We start from the raw sequence: 22,095 nt of genomic DNA, 5'->3' as shown, positions 1-22,095 counted from the left end.
TTCTACTTTTCTAGTTGGAGAAAAAGAGCAGTGGAATAGACTTCACAGTCAAATAAAATTGGATTTGAATCCTGATTTTCTATTTATTACCTGTGTGACCCTGGGCAGAGTACTTAACAATACTATAGCCCACCTTTTTTTTAAAAAATATTTTATTGATTTTTTTACAGAGAGGAAGGGAGAGGGATAGAGAGTTAGAAACATCAATGAGAGAGAAACATCGACCAGCTGCCTCCTGCACACCTCCTACTGGGGATGTGCCCGCAACCAAGGTACATGCCTTTGACTGGAATCGAACCTGGGACCTTTCAGCCCGCAGGCCGACGCTCTATCCACTGAGCCAAACCGGTCAGGGCTAGCCCACCTTTTTAAAAATAATACTGTAAAGTGACCTCTTTGCAGTTTGATATCTTTGCCTATTGTTTTTAATGAGTACTTAAAAATATGTTTTTATTGATTTCAGAGAGAGGAAGGGAGAGGAAAGGGGGTAGAAACATCAATGATGAGAGAGAATCATTGATCAGCTACTTCCTGCACTTCCCCTGCTGGGGATTGAGCCCACAATCTGGGCTTTGAACTGTGACCTCCTGGTTCATGGGTAGACATTCAGTCACTGAGCCACACCAGCCAGGCTGCCTATTTTCTTTTAAACAAGATTTTACTTCTACATAGTTAAGGAAAATAGTTGAGAAAAGTTAAACATTTTCGTGCACTAATTTGGGTACATTGAAACAGTTTCACATAATGAAATTTGTTTTTCAAGGACCGGAAAAATAAAATTACAGGAGAACAATGCAAAATGTGCAAAATATATTTTATGATATGAGATTTTAACATTATAAAAAGGAAAACAAGTCTAGGTTTAGGCAAGCGGGGTGACATTTGGTTGATTATTTTGTCATTGCTTAAATTAGCTGACCTGGTTATACTAATGTTTCTTTGTCAGATACTTTTAAAATTCGTTTTAAAAAAATCTTCATTGTTGAAAGTATTACATATGTCACCTTTCCCCCTCACTTTTATACTGTTAAAATTGATGTCATTGAATATCTTGATGTTTTTTGTTAAGTTCTTAAATTTTTTATTGTGTGACTATATTTGTTTCAGCGTTACTGTGTACAGAGTCCCAACAGAATTTTGGAGAAATGAAAGTAGGACATAAACAACAATATTTGTTTCCTGCGTCTATCTTAGTACTAGTTAGTGTTTTTTGATTATTATAGCAGAATGCTTGTCAGCAAAAAAATTGAGGGCAAAAGATTTGTTTATGTGTAATCACAATTTTATAAAACATTCTGAAATAGTTAAAATGTAAAATGGAGTCTCCCATTTTTATCATTTCCTGGAATATTTGTGTGGATAACATTCAGAGACATTGAAAGCAAGAGAAGTTCTTTGTTAAATTGGTGACAATGTAACTGACAGTCGGGCTGATTTCACCTCTAGCCTCAGCCAGTTCATTATTTGATTTTCCTTGGCCTAGAATTCTGAGAAAAGTGTTATTCCATGTACAAACTGGCCAAAAGGCAGTTGGGAATTGGGGAATTAAATTAGGTCTGAGCTTTATCATGTTTTCATAACATGATAAATTATATCACAATATAATTTGGTTTTTACGCACACAAAAATGCAGTAATGGTGTGAAACTAGAATTTCAATAGGAAATATCTCTGTCACTTCTTCCACTTGATTGGCTATTCATTATTTAAGTAAGTTTTTGTCCTTAAATTAATGTTGGGAACATATATTTCTCTTCCATAAAGTTATAAATTTGGGCCATTGTGGGTCATCTATTTATTAGCTTGATGTTTCTAAAACTGTTCCACAGAAATTAATAGGGGTTGTTATACACATTAATAATAGGTAAAGAGTTTCATGTCCAAATACGTTTGGAAATGGTGCATGCTTTATTTCCCAGTGCACCTCAGTAATTAAGGGCTCAGTGTCTGTCAAACTGATTTGATCATGGAACTTAGTTATATTCATTTATTACTCCTTGAAACTTAAAATCAAGTTACATAGCAGACATTTCTTTTTTTAAAAAAAAATATTTTTATTGATTTCAGAGAGGAAGGGAGAGGGAGAGAGAGATAGAAACATCAATAATGAGAGAGAATCAATGGTTGGCTGCCTCCTGCACCCCCCACACCAGGGATCAACCCCACAACCTGGGTATGTGCCCTGACAGGGAATGGAACTGTGATCTCCTGGTTCATAGGTCAACTCTCAACCACTGAGCCATGCTGGCCACCTTTCTAATTTATTGCTCATTACTGAACTAAAAAAAGCCTGCCTACTTTAGGTGATTCAAATTTGAATTGGGAAAATACTCCACAGTTTTTTTTGTTTGTCTTTTACACGAAGCATCCAAACCTTTTTTGTTTGCAGGTCATGAATGAATTTTCCCCCCTCTGGTCATTTGACAATTCTGCAAAGTGGGAAACATATATAACTTTAACTTTGCTTTTTTCAGTGTTTTCCCCTTGTTGGTACAATTTAGGTTCAGAAAAGGATACAATATGTTCTCAAAAAAACTTTTTTGGATTAAAGATGTGCCTCTCAAAAATGTGTGGTAAAAAACATCTACAAAAGAAGGAAGTTAGTGAGTTTTCCCCTTACTTAGAAAACTGCATTTATGCCTTCTACCACAATTGTGTAATGGAAAATTTTTGCTGGGCAAAATTGATTTGGAATTCTGCTTTGACTGTCTCTGAAAGTTACATGTTGAAGATTAACTCTTATATTTAAACTTGGAAATTTGGTATCACACATTTTTCTACTTTGTGTCTAGCAGTGTATGTTAACACTAACATTACAATTTAGTATGACCTAAAAATGATCTTCAGCTGTCAAATTTAGTTGCTAAATTAAGAACATGTTATGTAATATTTAATATGATGTGATCAGAAAGTAATAGAAAAATATATTTAAAAATTGTATATTTGTCAAAAGATAAATGTAACTGAGTGGAAGCATGTAAAATGTATAAAAATACTCCTATGCTATTACTTTCGTGTTTTAACTTTTTAAAATTATTAGCTTTGCAAAGAGATTGAAAATAGGGACAGACAACATGGAAAAGCTCAGAAGTGTTTATCTTCTATGTAGCAGTTTTGGTGAAAAGAGTGATGTATAAATGGATACCAGAAATGGTAGTTTGGGATTTTTTGGATTTTAGTTTATTGTTAATTTGGGCAGTCAAGACTTATAAAGCCAGACAAGAATGTTTTCTAAGGATAAGAGTGTGTTACCTAATTTTGGAATTAGGAAACATTTCATCTCATTCTTTTAAAGTCCTAGATAAATATAGCTGTTTTGAGCAAATTCCATATTTAACATGCATTTATTGCATGCTTATTTTGTGCCGGCTCTTGTGCTGAGTATGTAGAACACTGGGTTTTTTTCTCCTTACTTTCTTCTTATCCACTCTCCAGGTCCTGTTAAGGATATTTTCAAGTCTGCTCTGTACTACTTACTGCAAGACAAAACAAACCAACCCTTTGGATGCTTTATTAGAATAGTAATTATGTGGCTGAAATGAGAGCTGTTGTCAGTAATCAGAGGGCAAGGGACGTTGGGAAGCATATCTTGTGCCAGACTAGTTATTCCAATCTTTTTTTTTTTTAAATATATTTTATTGATTTTTTACAGAGAGGAAGGGAGAGAGAGAGAGAGTTAGAAACATCCATGAGAGAGAAACATCGATCAGCTGCCTCCTGCACACTCCCTACTGGGGATGTGGCCGTAACCAAGGTACATGCCCTTGACCGGAATCGAACCTGGGACCTTTCAGTCCACAGGCCGACGCTCTATCCACTGAGCCAAACCGGTTTTGGCAATTCTAATCTTGAATTCTATTTTTGTTGTTGTTAATCTCACCCAAGGATATTTTTTTCATTGATTTTTAGAGAGTGGAAGGGAGGGGGAGAGACGGAGAGAGAGAAACATTGATGTGAGAGAGACACATCAATTGGTTGCCTCTCACACATGCCCTGACCAGGATCAGGGATCGAGTTTGCAAACGAGGTACATGCCCTTGACTGGGAATCAAACCCATGACCCTTCAGTTTGTGGGCCGACACTCTAACCACTGAACAAAACCTCCTAGGGCTATACTGTATTCTTAAAGTAAGTTAGAGAAAAGAAAATGTTATTAGGAAATGTTATTAAGAAAATGTTATTAAGAAAAAAGAAATATATGGTACTTATTGGAAAAAATCTATGTATAAGTGCATCTGCACCATTCAAACCCTTGTTGTTCAGGGTCAGCTGTATTTGTGACGCTATTGCAAAATAGACCATCATCGTTTCATCCAGAGTATTTTAAAATACAAATGTTTAATGAGCAGACCATCTTTAGAGCTTGATGATTATAGTTGTATTTATGTTGCCATTTGAGAAATAATAAAACTGGTATATAGTAATAAAATGCTTTTTCAGGGAACAAAGATTAGAGATTAGAGCAATTACTGTTTTTCTTTTTATTACATTTTTATTTTTAAATTCGGGCCTTTACATTGTAATCATTCTTAAGATACTAGGATAAGCTACTTTCTAATATTGAGAAATTTCTCTTGGTGGATGACTACGTGTTTATAATTTATATGTAACATTTAATGTAGCAAAATCTCTTACTAAGCAAAACATGGCAATTATGCCTTAGGCTCTCATGTCAAAGATAGCACACGATAACTTTTCTTTGTACTTCGGAGGCTAACTAATCTCTGTTTAAATTTTTTGTTATTTTTTCCCTAAAACTTTAACTTGAGTTGTGAAATCATCTTTCCAATTACGTTAGATGAAAACTGAATCTCGACCTGATAAGTCAGTTAAGGAACCTTTTTTCTTTTGGTTAAGTTTCATATTTATAGGTGTATGTATGTTCCACCCAATAAAAAAGTAATGTGCTTGCTCTGCAGACAGACGGAGGCTTCCCAGGGCTCAGAATCTATGTTACAACGTATTTCACCCTGTGCCGGTATTCTGCAGAGTTGAACAGTCATTCATTTCGATATTGTGCCCTACTTACAATATAATTTAACTTAGGCTAAACTGAATTTTTTTAAAAAAATGGCATTTGAATGGTATATCATATTTCATTTTAATGTGGAATTATTGGTGTTTCTCATGAATATTTCCTAAAAGGGTTTTGTTTGTTGTAAGTTGACTTTCAGAGTTTCACTGTGTTTTACTACACGAGAAGAGATTTAACCTTTCACAGTTTTCTGATCTTCTCTTTCTATCATGGGACAGGTATTGGTTGGAGAAGGAGAAAAGTGATTGTCACCTGATAGATTTTTGTCTTATGAGGAATTTATCATATCTTCTTCCTAGATCACATTTCTCTTGACTGGAGAGTTAAGTTCTAAATGTTAATCTGTATTTTTAAGCGGTTAATAACACTTTCTAGAATGGCCTAGTCTGGTGTTAAAAAAGATGTTTCTATATGGATTCCTATTTATGTTATTTTGTTAAGCTAGACAAAAAATATTTCTGATGTGGGGAAAAATACTCTGTCAAATGGGTTTATATATTGTTCTGTTTTTAAGAATTTGAGCTTTAGCATATAAAATTCTCTTACCAAATATACAGGGCATTATTTGGTAATTTTAATGTAGTGCTCTTTTATAAATGTGTGTTTTGTTTCCATCTAGATCTTGAGTACCTGATGCATGCAAAACAACAGCTAGTAACCACAGCTAAGCGTTGGGATTCTTCTTCTAAGACTATTATAGAGTTTGAACCTAATGAAACTACTGATTTGGAGAAGAGCCTTCTTATCAGATACCAAATTCCTCTCTCTGCTGACCAGCTATTTACCCAGTCCGTTTTAGACAAGTCATTGACCAAGACCAACTATCAGTCACGGTTGCATGACCTTCTTTATATTGAGGAGATAGCTCAGTATAAAGAAGTAAGCAAGTAAGTTACATTAGAAACACTGTTCTTAATTTTTGGTTATCTCCCCTTTGGATGTTATTTTTCATTTTGAAAATGGAGGTGTTCCTATGTGAAGACAGATAGTAAAATGGTTGTTATTCAGTGGCTGTTATTTAGTAGCTGTACATGAGCTTCTTGAGGCAAGAACTGTGTCTTGCCCATCCTGGTAGTCCTAGCGTTTTGTACATAGTTCATTTCCACAAGACTCTGCCAGGTGCTGGGAGTCTAAACATGTGGTCCCAGCTCTTTAGGAGGTTTCTGTTCATGGTAGCCAGGGCAAGCACTCAGTGAATATTTGTTCAGTAAATGTACAAAAACTGAAAGAGACTTCATATTTTGAAAAGGAATTTTAAGTATGAAATGATTTAAATCTTCAGGAAAACTAATTGATAATAAAATACCTTTATAGCAGTTTATAAATGCTTTAACATATTTTACATTTTATCCATATTCCATAGATTAAGACCAAGTGTTTAAATGAAAACTTATTTGAATCATTATAGAAAAGATAATCTGAAAAATTAAAGTTTGAGTAAAGGAAGATGTTAATGAAATAGTTGTTGTATTTGGTAGTAGCATTCTGCTTTTTAATAAAATGAAACGAACCTTAAAAATTGAACCACAGTTATGAGGCACAAGCACATTTTTATAAGTAGTTTTCCCTTTAAATATACCCTAACCAACACATCTTTCTTTCCCAAGCTGCCTTATTCCCCTCCCCCCCTTTTTATGGAATTTATTGGTGTGACAGTGGTTAATAAAATTACATGAGTTCCAAGGTGCCTTATCAATACCTTATCATTAATATTATTAATAGATATTGAATACTCACTGAGGGATATATTCAGAAAAGGAAAAGTGAAAACTTAAAAGATACCTTGTGTTACTCTATTTATAGATTAAATATGATCTAACTTTTGGAAAGTATTTTATTCAAATTAAATACATGTAAGATTTACAAAATCAGAATATCGTTTTCATTACTCTAAGACTTTCAATTGTGGCCCATTGATGGTCTCTTAAAAGACATCAATTGTTTCTATAGACAGTTCTAATGAAATGATCAGTTATCAAATAGCAAGGGCAGTGGCTTGTATCATATTCATTATTCACATTATTAATATTCATGTATTTTATTTATATTATTGTAGTTTCTTTTTCCTTGAGAAAGGAACACTATGGTAAGTCATAAATATTGGGATGAGACAGAGCTTACAAGCTTACAGGAATCTTTTTGTTTTTTAAAATATTTTTATTGATTTCAGAGAGAGGAAAGGAGAGGGAGAGGGAGAGGGAGAGAGAGAGAGAGAGAGAGAGAGAGAGAGAGAGAAAGAGAGAAAGAGAAACACCAATAATGAGATCAGCTGCCTCCTACACGCCCCCCACTGGGGAACGAGCCGGCAACCTGGGCTTGTGTTCTGACCAGAAATCGAACCATGACCTGCTGGTTCATGGGTTGACGCTCAACCACAGAGCCCTACTGGCTGGGTGACAGGAATCTTCAGAGATCATTTTGGAATACCATACCAGAAATTTAGAAGATATTATAAATTAACTTATGTTTGTTTAATATTTTATTAAAGTTTACAAATTATTCCATATACATTACTTTAGAACTTATAACTAAATATCAATAAGCTTATGGATTATTGTTTTTAAGTAGAAATTTATCTGAATGAAAAAAGAATGAACCTTACAAATTTGTGGAGGTCAGATTCTGATCAAGAAATTAAGTAGATGAAAATTTACTGCAAGAGCACCTTGGAATAGCTTCAAGCCACTTTAAGAGGGGGCTAAAAGTATCTGCAATACAAAATGAGCACTGGTGGCAAACAACGTTGGTCTATTTCTAGAGGGCTGTTTGGCAGTTTGTAATAAGGGTCTTTAGAAAGGTTGAACCTTGCCTCTATGTAGCCATGAATGGGAATTTATTTTGGATGTTAACAGAGAAATGTTAATCATTGGAAGAGAAATTTATATTAAAAAAAAAAGAAAGAAATTTATGATTAGAATTTTTTGGTAAAATCCACTTGGAGAACATCAGTTTAATGAAAGTCCATTGAGTTTTCATGCAGTGCCTTTCCTTCTGGTTCTAGGTGATTTTAAAGCCTTATTTGTCCCAATGGTGTGGTCAGACACTTATGTAATATTTCATTTTATTAAAAAAATCATACTTAGCTTCATTTAAATGTTCATACTTTAAAAATTGTGTGTATTCAACACAATTTAATGTGTGTCTGGTTACTGAATGAGAGTTAATTCACTAAAAAAAAAGTTTTCTTTGTTTCCAGCTTGGATTAAAGTTGGACAGTATGTAGTTTGTAGCCCAAGAGAGTGGAATTGATCATGAAGTTTTAATTTTTTGTATGTTTATATTTGATTTATTTTCTATTACTCTTCTAATTTTTAAGTTTTTGATGTAGAATATTCAAACTTGTTTTCCACTTCTGATTTAGGTTCAATCTTAAAGTGCAATTGCAGATTCTGGCAAGCTTCATGCTCACTGGAGTTTCTGGAGGTGCAAAGTATGCTCAGAATGGACAACTTTTTGGTCGTTTTAAGCTTACTGAAACACTTTCTGAAGATACTTTGGCAGGACGGCTTGTGATGACCAAAGTCAATGCTGTTTATTTATTACCAGTCCCTAAAGAGAAGTTAGTACAGACCCAGGGAACCAAAGAGAAGGTTTATGAAGCTACTATTGAAGAAAAAACAAAAGAATATATATTTTTAAGGATATCCAGGGAATGCTGTGAAGAACTTAATCTTCGGCCTGACTGTGACACACAGGTATGTTCCAAGTGTGGCAACAGTCTCCTTATCAGCTGATACTTTTCTGGTTTGGTTTTCTTTCTTCTGCCATAACCCGAAGTATTATACTAGTGGGTGGAGAATTGAACCTCTGGTAACTCTCAGAGAAAAGCAATTCTCTTTAATCTAAGTAACATCTGAAATGTTCCAGTTTTATACAAGGTCAAGTTTTCTGATTAGAGTTTAAAATCAGCAATGGAGGAACAGATAGAAACCAACTTACACCCTGGGACAGTTCTCATCTGAAGTTGTATCTGCTCCTGTTCTCTTTATCTTTGGATTCTTTGCTGAACTGTGTGTTCAGGTTCCATATTTAACTGGAAAGCTAATATTTTTTCTTTTTAACCATGAGATAGTGAATATTGTTTATTAATAGAAGTTGATAGTGTCTTAAGGGCTGTTTTTATCACTTGAGAGATCATATTTCACAGATGTTCTACTGATTGTAGCAAATGTGTTCTTGATAGGAATAGTGTAATCAAATAACCTTTAGAGCTCAAGTAATTTCCAAGTGCCTCAGTTTCTTTAGGTGTAGAATGTGGTTAATGATAGTATATACATTATTGGTACTATTAAATGAGATAATATATGTAAAGTGTTTATTATAGTACCAGGCACTAAATAAACTAAGCAGATATTAGCCATGATAATTATTATCCTATATAATAAAAGCCTAATTGCAAATCGACCGAATGGCGGAACAACCGGTGAAATGACCGGTTGCTATGATGCACACTGACCACCAGGGGACAGACACTCAACACAGGAGCTGCCCACAGGCCCCAGGCCCACCAAGGCGGGTGCCCCCTGGCCCCCCTCATCCCCCGCTGATCGCCCTGCTGGTCGCCCTGCAGATCAGCCCTGATCGCTGGCCAGGCCTAGGGACTCTACCCATGCACAAATTTTGTGCATCGGGCCTCTAGTTAGAATATAATTGTACTTTCAAAGAATCTCTAAACTTGGTTCCCCTAAAAGATTATCTTCACAAAGTATTCTAGTAAGCTGTAAGTGCTGATGTTTACTTTCATGCTTTAAAAAATTATTTTTAATCTTATGTTTCAGGTTGAACTTCAGTTTCAATTAAATCGATTACCCCTCTGTGAAATGCATTATGCACTAGACAGGATCAAGGACAATGGGGTTTTATTTCCAGACATCACTATGACTCCAACCATACCTTGGAGTCCCAACAGGTACAAAAAGGAGGTATCTCATTAAAGGACGTTATGCTAACGTTAAATTAAATGTTTGTGCCAGATAACTCAGGCATACCTTTGTAAGAAAGTTTCTCTGTATTATTCAGAAGACATTTTATTAGTTGAAAAATGAGAGTAAAAGAGTGCAGCATTTGAAGTCCATCATCTATTTACTTTTCCTCAGCATCTAAATGAATTCTATTGCTTTTCTCAGCAGCCTTTATAGGGTAACAAGCAATTTAGAAATATGTCTGAGTAGTTGAATGGGAAAATTAGGGCCTTCCTATAGTGTTTAACTAATTTCAAACAAATTTTGAATATTGAAGACATTTTTGTAATTTAGCAAAATGGAAACAGTGTCATAGAAGATATCATCACTTCAGACACCATTCTCAAGTTAATGGTTGTGTAAATATTTTTCTGCTTAAATTCTTTTTGGCACTTCTTTACATAGTGTAATTAAATATGATACTTCTATTTTGTTTCCAGAATAACAGCGGTGACGCCTGCATGACTACATTTTTCTTTTCGTCCTTTTCACTGGGTTTTATCCTCGTGGCCCCTGCTCCTCTCAGCTCACTCCAGCTTTTTTTCTTTTTAAATCTCAGTTGCTCTACACAATACAAGTTTATTTATCACTTGTCAATCCAGTCATGGTAGGGTGGTTCTCCCATCTCTGATGGAGGCTCTGGTATCTTCAGTAAGTGGTTTCCAACGTCACCCTGGGTATTGGCATCCAGCTGGCAGACGGGGGAAGACGGAGCACAGAACATCATATAGGAAATTTTATGTGCCTGGCCTAGAGGTGGCATATATTCTCCTCACATTTTATTTCTTCTGGTCCTAAAAACGGAACAAAACAAAACATGCCTTTCAATACAAAAACTAAATAATTTGTCCCTTGTTTACTTGCCCTAACTATTCTATCCCCATTTTCCTTTTTATTGCCACATTTCTTGAGCAGGAATAGTCTACATATTTCCAATATTCTTTATTTATTCATTCTGTAATTTCTGTTTTTTACTTCCTCACTCTCCTGAAAGTAACCATTGATATACTAATTGTAGAAATTCAGTGACAACTTCCCAGGTCTCATTTGATTCAGCGTCTCTGCATCCTTCCCTTTCTTCCTATCCTTATAGCCCAGGTTTTATTTAGAGCTGGACTATTTCAGTCCTTTCTAGTTTGTCTTCTGTCCTGCTGTCTGTGTCTCTGTTCTCTGGGTCAGATCTCAGATTTCTTTTAGAGTGAGTTTACTAAAATAATAATTTTATTTCCCTACTTATATATCTTTGAAGGCTTCTCTTGATATGTATATAAAGTCTGAACAGCTGATACTAAACTCTGTTATGTGGTCTCATTAACAGTGCTTTCGAACAGTATCTTCTCAGTTTCTTTTCCTTTTTTCTACTTAAAACCCTTTTTTTCCTTCTAAATCCCCTAATTTGTCCTCCACTTATTTGCCTTCTTTTTTTTTTTTTTTTAAATATATTTTATTGATTTTTTACAGAGAGGAAGGGAGAGAGATAGTTAGAAACATCGATGAGAGAGAAACATCGATCAGCTGCCTCCTGCACATCTCCTACTGGGGATGTGCCCGCAACCCAGGTACATGCCCTTGACCAGAATCGAACCTGGGACCCTTCAGTCCGCAGGCCGACGCTCTATCCACTGAGCCAAACCGGTTTTGGCTTATTTGCCTTCTTATCTTTCTTTTTTTAACTATGTTTTTATTGATTTTAGAGAGAGAGGAAGAAGGAGGGATAGAGAGAGAGAAACATCAATGAGAGAGAAACATTGATCGACTGCCTCCTGCACACCCCAACTGGGGATCAAGCCTGCAGCCCAGGCATATGTCCTGACTGGGAATCAAACCATGACCTCCTGGTTCATATGTCGATGCCCAACCACTGAGCAACACCGGCCGGGCCTTAATCATTTTTAAGTGTATAGTTCAGTGGTGTTAAGTATACTCACATTGTTGTGCAATCTGCAGAACTTTTTCATCTTGCAGAACAGAAACTTAATACCCATTTAACTCCACATTTTCTCTTCCCCAGTCCTGTCTTCTCATCTGTAAGTGATCTTCTCTCCCTGAAGTAATCTGTGCTAAATGTTGATCTATTGAATATTTGTCTTTTTTTCAAGATTTAGTCCATCTCAAATGCTCTCTCCTTCAAGTAGATAAATCTTATCCTTTCATTTCATTATTTGAACAAATATTTATTGAGTGCCTACTATGTGCTACGTTCAGTTAATTTTGTGTTTTTAAGCATAATTTCTCTCAAATTAATTTTCATTAATTTTTTACATGTCTACAGTTCTCTTTAGATTTTGAACTTTTAAAAAAATTAAAAATTTTCAATTATAGTTGAAATTCATTATTATATTTCAGGTGTACAGTTGTTACACATTTGTATAACTCATGAAGTGATCTCCCCCACCCCCAAAGTCTAGTACCCACTGAGTTTTTTAAAGGAAGAGACCACATCTTATTTATTTTTTAATCTCCAGCAGGGCCTTGCACATTGTTAATATATGGCACATTTAAATTAATAAGAATTTCAAGTTTAAAGAAATATTAGGGTTTCAAATGTGAGGTCCTGCCAGTATTATTAGGCATTTACTGTATATGCTCAGTTCTGAAAATTATATAACATATGACAATGTATTCAATACCCCTGACGGCAAGTATTAACTGTAAAAGTTAACTAAGAAAATGTCAAGTGGCAGAAGACTTTTAAGTAGGAAGAGAGTCCATAGCACTATTATTACAAATAGTAATTGAAATATGTCTGGGTCTGGGGACATACTGAGAAATCACTATCCATTTAAAATTTTTCCTAGAGTAAGATAGAAGTTGAGAAATTATTCTTGGGCATGTGGTATATAAATTAATTATAACAAAAAAATTAATTATAACAGTGTATTAGACCAGGATAAAAAAAGAACTTTGAATTAATTTGGTTCAGGGAATAAAATAACACTTATTTTATTCAGAATAAACTCGAGGAGACTTTATATTGTTTTAAATTGTGAAAATTAGAGATGACTTATCAGCATATATATTGTAAATCTTCCCTTTATTTAGTAGGTGGCACAATAAAGACAATTTGTTTTATTCAGAGTTGACCAACATTGTTAAAGTTTCTGATCTGCCTTGAAGCATTTATGTACACTGAAACAATTGATAAGTAGAATGGGTTATATAAATAAATAAATATTGACATATTTTAGAATTATACCCATAAATCTGTCATTTAATCTCATATATATATATATAAACCTAATATCTCTTCATTTTTTTAGAAGTACAAGATTTTCTTTTTTATTCAGATATACTTTATGTGCAGTAAATTACACAAATCTTAAGTGTACAGATCCATGAATTGTTACATATGTAATTGCCATCCAGATGGAAGATATAGACATTTATGATACCCCATAAAGACTCGCTTATGCACTATTCCATTTATTTTTATTTTTTTAATTAAACCTTTATTGTTCAGATTATTACAGGTGTTCCTCTTTTTTTCCCCCCATAGCTTTCCTCCACCCACCCCACCCTCTGCCCTTACCCCTCCCACTGTCCTCATCCATAGGTGTACGATTTTTGTCTAGTCTCTTCCTGAACCCCCACACACCTTTCCCCCCAAGAATTGTCAGTCCACTCCCTTTCCGTACCCCTGGTTCTATTATATTCACCAGTTTACTCTGTTCATCAGATTTTTTATTCACTTGATTTTTAGATTCACTTGTTGATAGATATGTATTTGCTATTCATAATTTTTATCTTTACCTTTTTCTTCTTCCTCTTCTTAAAGGATACCTTTCAGCATTTCATATAATGCTGGTTTGGTGGTGATGAACTCCTGTAGCTTTTTCTTATCTGTGAAGCTCTTTATCTGACCTTCAATTCTGAATGATAGCTTTGCTGGATAAAGTATAATCTTGGTTGTAGGTTCTTGGTATTCATCACTTTGAATATTTCTTGCCACTCCCTTCTGGCCTGCATGGTTTCTGTTGAGAAATCAGCTGACAGTCGTATGCGTACTCCCTTGTAGGTAACTGACTGTTTTTCTCTTGCTGCTTTTAAGATTCTCTCTTTGTCTTTTGCTCTTGGCATTTTAATTATGATGTGTCTTGGTGTGGTCCTCTTTGGATTCCTTTTGTTTGGGGTTCTCTGCGCTTCCTGGACTTGTAAGTCTATTTCTTTCACAAGGTAGGGGAAGTTTTCTGTCATTATTTCTTCAAATAGGTTTTCAATATCTTGCCCTCTCTCTTCTTCTGGCACCCCTATAATTCTGATGTTGGTATGCTTGAAGTTGTCCCAGAGGCTCCTTACACTATCTTCATATTTTTGGATTCTTTTTTCTTTTTGCTTTTCCAGTTGGGTATTTTTTGTTTCTTCGTATTTCAAATCTTTGACTTGATTCTTGGGATCCTCTTGTCTGCTGTTGGATTTCTGTATATTATTCTTTATTTCAGTCAGTGTATGCTTAATTTCTAGTTGGTCTTTTTTCATATCCTCCAGGGTCTCACTCAATTTATCGGCGGTTTCCAGAAAATTCTTGAAAAACCTTATAACTGTGGTTTTGAACTCTATATCTAGTAGTTTGCTTTCCTCCATTTCTGTCATTTGTGACCTGTTTCTTTGTCTCCGCATTTTTTAAGCTTCCCTGTGTTGGTAGAGTGGCTTTGTGTGCTAGGTGTCCTATAGGGCCCAGTGGCTCAGCCTCCCCAATTACCTGAGGTGGACACTCTTGGTGCACCCCCTTGTGGGCTTTGTGCACAGTCTTGTTGTAGTTAAGCCTTGATTGTTGTAGGTATCACTGGGAGGAATTGACCGCCAAGCCAATTGGCTGTGCGAATCAGCTGTGTCTGCAGTGGGAGAACTTCTGTGCTGGAGACACCCCTCTGGGGCAAGACTTGCTTCAATGGGGCTTTGGTGCTCACTGAGTCTGCCCCCCTGAGTGTGTTCTTTATGGATCTGAGGAGTTGTAATCTGGATGGTCCCACTCTGACCACTGGGTACACTGGCTCTTGGATCTAAGGAGGTGCTAATCTAGCCTCTTCCTGAGGTTACCCAGCAGGAGCTACAAAGAGATCTGCAGGTTCCCCTTCCTTTATTGGGGGTTTGGAGGTGCCCAGATGAGGCCCAGCTGTGAAGCAATGCAAGCTGCTGTGGGGCTTTGGGCCTTCTCTTGGAAGTTCTGGGTCTGTCTGGCCCAGCTGGATTTTGTTAGGTAATTTTCAGGTTGCAAAGGGCCAGGGCATTCATATGCAAAAGCTTCTGCTGCAGCCTGGGTGGGGCGGGTCTCGGAATCAACAGGGTGGAGCAAGCAGCTATAAGGGGCCGCGAGTCTCAGTGTCCCAGTAATTGCTGCAAGCACCTCTGAGGGAAAGCCGCCCTCGAGTTCCGAGTTCTGCCTGCTGCCAGACAGTCCAGTTTCTCCCCGTATGAGTCCTGGGTCCCCAGAGACTTCCCGGAACCGGAGTTCAGAACAGTCGGGAGCTTGTGATTCCCTCCCGATTCAAAAAGACAGCCGCGTCCTCAGGTGCCAGCCCCTTTCCGAGTGCGCTCGAGCCTCCATACCTTTGCTCTTCCGCAGCTCCTCTGAGTCTCACTTTGCTTTTCTCTTTCCTTCTAGTTGTAGAATTTCCACTCAGCCAGCCTTCCTGTAGTTCTGGATGATGTCCGTTTTGTCTTTTCATTGTATTTTTGAAGTTGTTGTCGGAGGCAGCAATTTCCGGTGTTTATCTTGGTTTCTCCCCTAATATCTCTTCATTAATAAAATCATTAAAATCCCTGAATTTGAAAGATTAGAGGTTGATTTTAGAACTTTTTCTTGTTTTTTGAAAGTGTACTGGTCAACTTATACACCATTTTTTTGAAATCCTTAGAAAATATTATAATAATGGAAACAAACATTAATTGAGCGCTTGTTGCTCAATTATTTTTCTAATCAGGTTGTATGCGTTATTTCATTTGATCTTTACAATAACCATCTGATGCAAGTATGCTATCTCCATGTAAAGACAAAGGAACCATGGGGTCAGGTATCATAGAATCATAGTCACTCAGGTATTGACCTAACTGTGGCATCAACATGTAGAGATAGAGGCCAGAGGTAGGTGGTCCGAAGCTAGTGCAGGAGCTGGAGTGCCACCAAGGACCACGGTTCTCCTTTCCTCTCTGCCATACACAACATACTGGTTTTCTTCTTGATGCCCATTGCCTCATGAATAGGAGATGGCTGCTGCAGTTTTATTTGCCACGAGCTCATTTCAGCCAGGTGAAGGAGGAGGGCAAAGTAGCAGAAAGAGCTTTCTTCTAGTGAGGCTTTGTTTTTGTTTTATTGGGTATAGAAGCTCTTCTGAAGAACTTCCTCCTACATCTTATTGACCAGAATTGGGTCTCTTGCAGAGGAGGCTGGGAAATGGAGTATTTAGCTATCTAGGTTCAATAGAGGAAAGGCAGAAAGGCTGCTGTGGATGGCGTGGGGATAACCATTCCACAGTGTCTGCCACGTGTACTAGATCTGTACTTAGCAATCATCTAAAGCAACTTCTTTGTAGAAGATGAAACATTCCGGGGACCGGCAGAATTACGAGGAAATAAGTTGGTTAATGCTTAATTCTGTGGAGTAAAATGCTTGAGCTTTAGTGACTGGCTTATAGGAAATTGAGTGCCGCTGGTCAGAGTCCTTTTGTTTTTTACTTAGGAAGGTTTAAATTTCAGAAAAATAAGTAATGGAATGCTTAGATGTCCAATGTTTATGTTCTAAAGTTTTACATTTTAAGGAGAATTTTGTTTGAAATGATTTATCATAATAATTTTTAAAAACTGAAAGTGTTAAGAAGATTTCCCATAAATAACTAGCTTCAGATTTAAGTAGAGTACAGCCTCACAGCGGGGGAATTTTCACTACACAATGTCCTCCCGTTTCAGGCTTATTTTGTAGGCACTTTGCACATCTTCTAAGTCTCTTTACACACCCTTCCTATTTTGGTTCACATCCCTATCATTTTTACCATACTTGTTGCGATATTTAGTATTTTAATTTTAGTTATGGGAAAGAATGCTGTTGGTTCTCCACTTGGTTTGATCCCTTTCAGCATCTGCTGTCCATTTAAATCTTCGAAACTTAGCCAAGTCATAGAAGGGACACTAGGAAGCTGGATCTCATTACAGCAGCCATTTGTGCTGCCATGACAGGTGTTCTCTACTTTGAAAAATAGGACATATGTATAATATTTGTGCGTGTGAAAATACTAGAGAACATTTCATGTTATTCAGCCTTTAAAAAAACTGCTGTTTTCTGAATTAAGAACTTCGGAAAAGTTTGGTATCTCTTAAGTAGAGACATATAGGTTTTTTCTTTCCCCCTTATTTTAAACGTTACTAAGAGATCTTTGAATGGATTGGAATTTGGAAATCAGTTAGTTTCCCTTTTGCATTTTATTTGCTATGCAAAGAAACTACTACTTCATTATTACCAGAAAAAAAGGTTATTTGATGCTTTTATGTCACAGAGGGTATCTACATTTTAACATTGCCATTACTATAGAGACTTGGCAGAAACTAGACTAATAGTGTGTGATGTCTTTAAGTTACTTATCTTTTTGCACTTGGAATAGGACAACATAACTAAAGTGAGTTTTGATCAACATAGTAAAATTGGGTAATTTTCTAAGAAGTAATTTTAGAATAAGCATTGATTTTTATAGACGCTATGTTATTTCAGTATTTTTTTATTTCAGTATTTTTAATGGTTCAGTGAAATTCAGGATACTTGTATGTTGTATTCTGTTTATTAATAAGGTGTGCTTGTTTAAAGTAACTTAAAATTTTATTTTCTACAGACAGTGGGATGAACAGTTGGATCCTCGACTAAATGCAAAACAGAAAGAAGCTGTTCTAGCCATTACAACCCCACTTTCAATACAGCTGCCTCCTGTTCTCATCATCGGACCCTATGGGACAGGCAAAACCTTCACGCTAGCTCAGGCTGTAAAGCACATACTCCAGCAACAGGAGACAAGGTGAGATGGTGAGGGGTGTGCTCCGATCTCATTACTAGGGCACAGCCTTTGTCCTTGTTTGGAATCCAAAGTGAGGGCTAACAAGAAAATTTTCATCCAGTTTGTAAACGTTTTAAAAAATACAAAAGAGAAAAAGACCTACATTCAAACCCCAAAGCACTAAAATTTGAATTCTCCTAAAACATACTGTTTTAAAAATTGACAACATAGAGAATGATAGCTTTTAAATAGCCAGCAAAACCCCAAGTCTGCTAAAGAATTTGATTATATGTTAGAGCCAAAGAATTGGATTTTTAAAAAGTAATTTTATATGTTAGATTTTGTAATTTTAGGGGACTTATTTCTGTTATAGCATAAAGAGTAATCAATTTGCTTAAGAGCATTATTCAGTAATATGATAGAGGTTACTGAGTAGGTTGAGGGAAATGTATAATGTTAAGATGGCCACTGCTTTTTTATTTTTATTTTTTTGGTATTATACTGCTTGTATAGTTTTGTGTTTTATCATTCTTTTTATTTGCACCATTTATTTCAGCAGGATTCTCATTTGCACCCATTCTAATAGTGCTGCTGATCTCTACATAAAGGATTATTTACATCCCTATGTAGAAGCAGGCAATCCCCAGGCAAGACCTCTCAGGTATTTTTTAAGGCTTATTATGTATCTGTATCACACTTTATTATTCTTAAGAAAAGGTGTCTGTAAAGATTTTAGTAACTTTGAGAATACCAAAATCTTTAACTCTGCATTGGCATTTGGAGGTAATGCCTTTTGAAGAAATGATTTAAAATTAAAGAAAAATTGAAAAATATTTGACTGTTCACATCTTAAACATTAAGTAAAGAAAAAGACATCCTTTTTTAAGTTTTGTATGTAAAAATGTTGTTATAGTCTGAGCTGATTTTGATGTGTACCTCTAAAAGCTACTATGATGAAGTATCATAAATATGATTTACATAAAATGTAATTAAAATCTTACCATATTTTGTGTGGCAGAGTAGTCATGCATGATAGTTCTTTATGGAAATAAGATTTTGACTGTGATCATGCAGGTAATTTCATAAAAGCTGCACATTAGAGAAGCATGAAATACTGAAGTGATTTCTGCAACAAAATGTAATTGACCGGTATTTACAACTTTTATCATTTACGAGACAAAGTGTCCAAGAAAATTTTAGATTCATATAGAAAGGTCCTTCCAGTGTATATGGAGATGGAAGTACTTAAATATAGGATTATGGGGGAATAAAATCCTTTTCTTCAGAAAACAATAAAGAATCATTAAATGGTTGTTTATTATACCATTTGCTTTCATTGTTATATGAATTAATGTTTAGTTTGCCATTTTATAAACTAATATATCATGCCCTGTGTTGTTTGAGTACAATTATTGTTTAAAAATTAATTTCTAACCACTCTTTTGAATCATAACTTACTAACTTTTTATTTGTTGAGCCTAGGCATGGAAAATGAGATTTTGCTATTTAATTCTTTACTATTTATAACCCAAGCCATTTGAATGATTTTGCAGTTGCATTAAAAAGAACAAATGACAAAAAAGTGGCATGGCCTGTGAACACAGGTTTTTATGTCATACTTTGTTTTCACCCTTGGAAATTAGAGCAGAAAGAATTATTTTCAGTATAATTCAGTTGTGTTTAATAAGAAAATATCACATGTATACAATCACTATAAATGAAAATGTGGTATTTGCCGGTGGTTAAAATTTGTCAAAGCTAGTTTGCTTCAGATTCTGATCTTTTTTAGCTCATAAGTGACAATTGGGTAGCTAGCAGCATTTTTGCTATGAGTGTTCTTATTTAATGGAGATGTTTGTTTGCTTTATTGTTGGTAGAGCGTGTGCATGTGTGTTTATTTTTGTGTTATGTGGGAACCATGGCAATCTCAATTATCATGGTCTACTTGGCTTGGAAATAATGGAGTAAAAGCTTCTCAAATGTTGGTCAGCCTAGCATAGGTCATTTGACTTGTGAGGCAGTAGAACTGTTGTTGATAAACATTAAAATCCATCGTTTGACTGTCATTATGCTTAGCTTTCCCTTGTAAAATTATTATGTGTTGGTAGTTATGATTCAAAATATAGTGCATCTAAATATGCACAAGTTATGTTTCAATAGGGTACATGTGTAGTTGTAATGGCCCCAATTCAGAAATTTGCCATCTAAGCAGAAAATTATCACCTCCCCACAAATCTCAGGAGTGGTTCAGTTAAGAAGGAAAAATATTTAAGTATACTTAAATACAAATTTTATGTTAGTTCATTTTAATAATGGAATAAAAAAAAGAAAAGGCTTGAATTCTCCAGGTTTTTGTTTTTTTTATGTGGCCCTACATTTTTACAATAGTTTTTCTCTTGGGGAAAGGTATTAACTCATGAATGTATTTCCTATGAGGATTAATGCATTGAAATGTTAGGATTTATTAGCACTATCACTACATTAACTCAGTTTTATTTATAATTTTCCTAATGGACAATAAACTTGAAAGGTCTGGGAGATGTGATAGAGAAAATTAGAATGGCTGAGCACTCTGGGGAGATGAGCTTTATCTGAATTGTCCCAAAATGCAGGGGAAAGAACACAAGAATGCACAAAGCGTCTGCATATGACCTTGAAGATGTGGTGTCTCTAAGGAGTAGGACTGACGAGGAGTTTGCTTTTTTCACAGTATAGTTTAGAGCAGGCTTGGTAAATGTGATTAAGTGTGAAAATACTCATAAACATTAAATAGTTAATGCAGTAAAAATGTTTAAATATGCATCCTTACAGTTAAAATGCATAGAATTCTATTAGTTGCCAGGAGTCATTGTTAAAATATTTGTAGAAACCATTTTAGATTACATTTAGTTTCAGTTTTACTTCTTACTTCCTTAGAATTAGATTTTAAAGTGGGCTAGAGAGGAAAGCACAGTTCTGTTCTATGTATAGTTCTGAAGATCGGTATCTGGCACTGGAATAGTTATCACTTAGTGGATAGAGATTATGGATAAAGTGTGCATTTACTGCTTTGGGGCAAATAGAAGCTATTTGTTTTATATAGATTTTTAAAGAAGCAGATTTTCTTCTCGGATCAGGTCTTTCTGATTCTGTAGTATCTTAAAGTGATAACTTTTTGGGGGAAGCTATTAATATGAATTCAATATATGAATAAAATTTCAGTGAATTAAAATTTTATATTACCAGGCAGGTTCCTATATTAAGTATCATTATACTTTTTGTGGGATATGTGAATGGTTTGTTTCTAGAGATAAGTAAATTACTTGGTTCATTTTATACTATGAACCTGAAAGTGTCACTTGCAACTATCAATTCTCTAATTTTGGAAAATGTTCTTGATGTGTTTTAAATAATCTTATAGACAGTGTCTCCCTTAAATGTTGCACAAAATGAAAGTACCAAGAAAATATTTAAATCTTTTTGAAGCCAGCACTAGAATATTGTACTTTTAAGGCAAGATAGACCTAATGATCAAACTTTGTATTCTTACTAGCTTCAACATGAGGTAGCTTTCTATGGTGATGACCAAAAAGTTACTAGTGAGACTTAGAATTTCAATTTCTGTCTTTTCTTTGAAAAAGAAGCAGTGCTTGGAGTTAGATTTAATGAATAATTTGAAAAATCACTTCGCTTTTACATGAAATGTTTAAGAAAATATGGAAAATATAGAAAAGAACAAAGAGGAAAATAAAAACTATAATTTCATCAGCTGTAGATAAATACTACTAACATTTTAGAGTTTAGTTTTTAGTAATTTATGTATTTACATACATATACTTTAATTAAATTAATGTAATCAATTTATTAGTGATTTTTTAGGTAGCTGGTAAAATGAGATTTTTTATACATTTTAAAGTAAATTCTGCTTTGCTGATCTGATTAACATTTTTTAAACTAACACTTAAAACATGTTTAAAATTTTTGCATCTTTAAGAAATGATATTGGTTATTTAGGGACATTTGTTAAATACTTTTTTTTTTACTTTGCTTAAAATAAGACAGCCAGTTTAAGTGTTTCATAGAGGGTTACAATCCATTTTAGAAGATCATGAGATTAGTTTTTGTGCATTTTATATTTGAGCTG

At 35.1% G+C, this 22,095-nt stretch overlaps 1 protein-coding gene across 10 annotated transcripts in view; it reads left to right on the top strand.

Moving 5' to 3' along the window:
• Positions 1 to 22,095, top strand: part of HELZ (helicase with zinc finger) — a 126,037-nt gene that overhangs the window by 41,765 nt on the left and 62,177 nt on the right. For 9 of the 10 annotated variants that reach the window (XM_014458891.2, XM_023756976.1, XM_014458890.2 and 6 more), the window contains 5 exons: positions 5,655 to 5,922; positions 8,397 to 8,730; positions 9,814 to 9,944; positions 17,814 to 17,993; positions 18,529 to 18,633. In XM_014458891.2, coding sequence (XP_014314377.1) covers positions 5,655 to 5,922; positions 8,397 to 8,730; positions 9,814 to 9,944; positions 17,814 to 17,993; positions 18,529 to 18,633 — 1,018 coding nt within the window. The remainder of the gene's footprint in view (positions 1 to 5,654; positions 5,923 to 8,396; positions 8,731 to 9,813; positions 9,945 to 17,813; positions 17,994 to 18,528; positions 18,634 to 22,095) is intronic. The other variant, XM_014458892.2, reaches the window with a different exon arrangement.

The sequence above is a fragment of the Myotis lucifugus genome, unplaced genomic scaffold (assembly GCF_000147115.1).
Source record: "Myotis lucifugus unplaced genomic scaffold, Myoluc2.0 scaffold_100, whole genome shotgun sequence".
Lineage (NCBI taxonomy): Eukaryota > Metazoa > Chordata > Mammalia > Chiroptera > Vespertilionidae > Myotis > Myotis lucifugus.
This window is presented reverse-complemented; position numbering and strand designations above follow the sequence as displayed.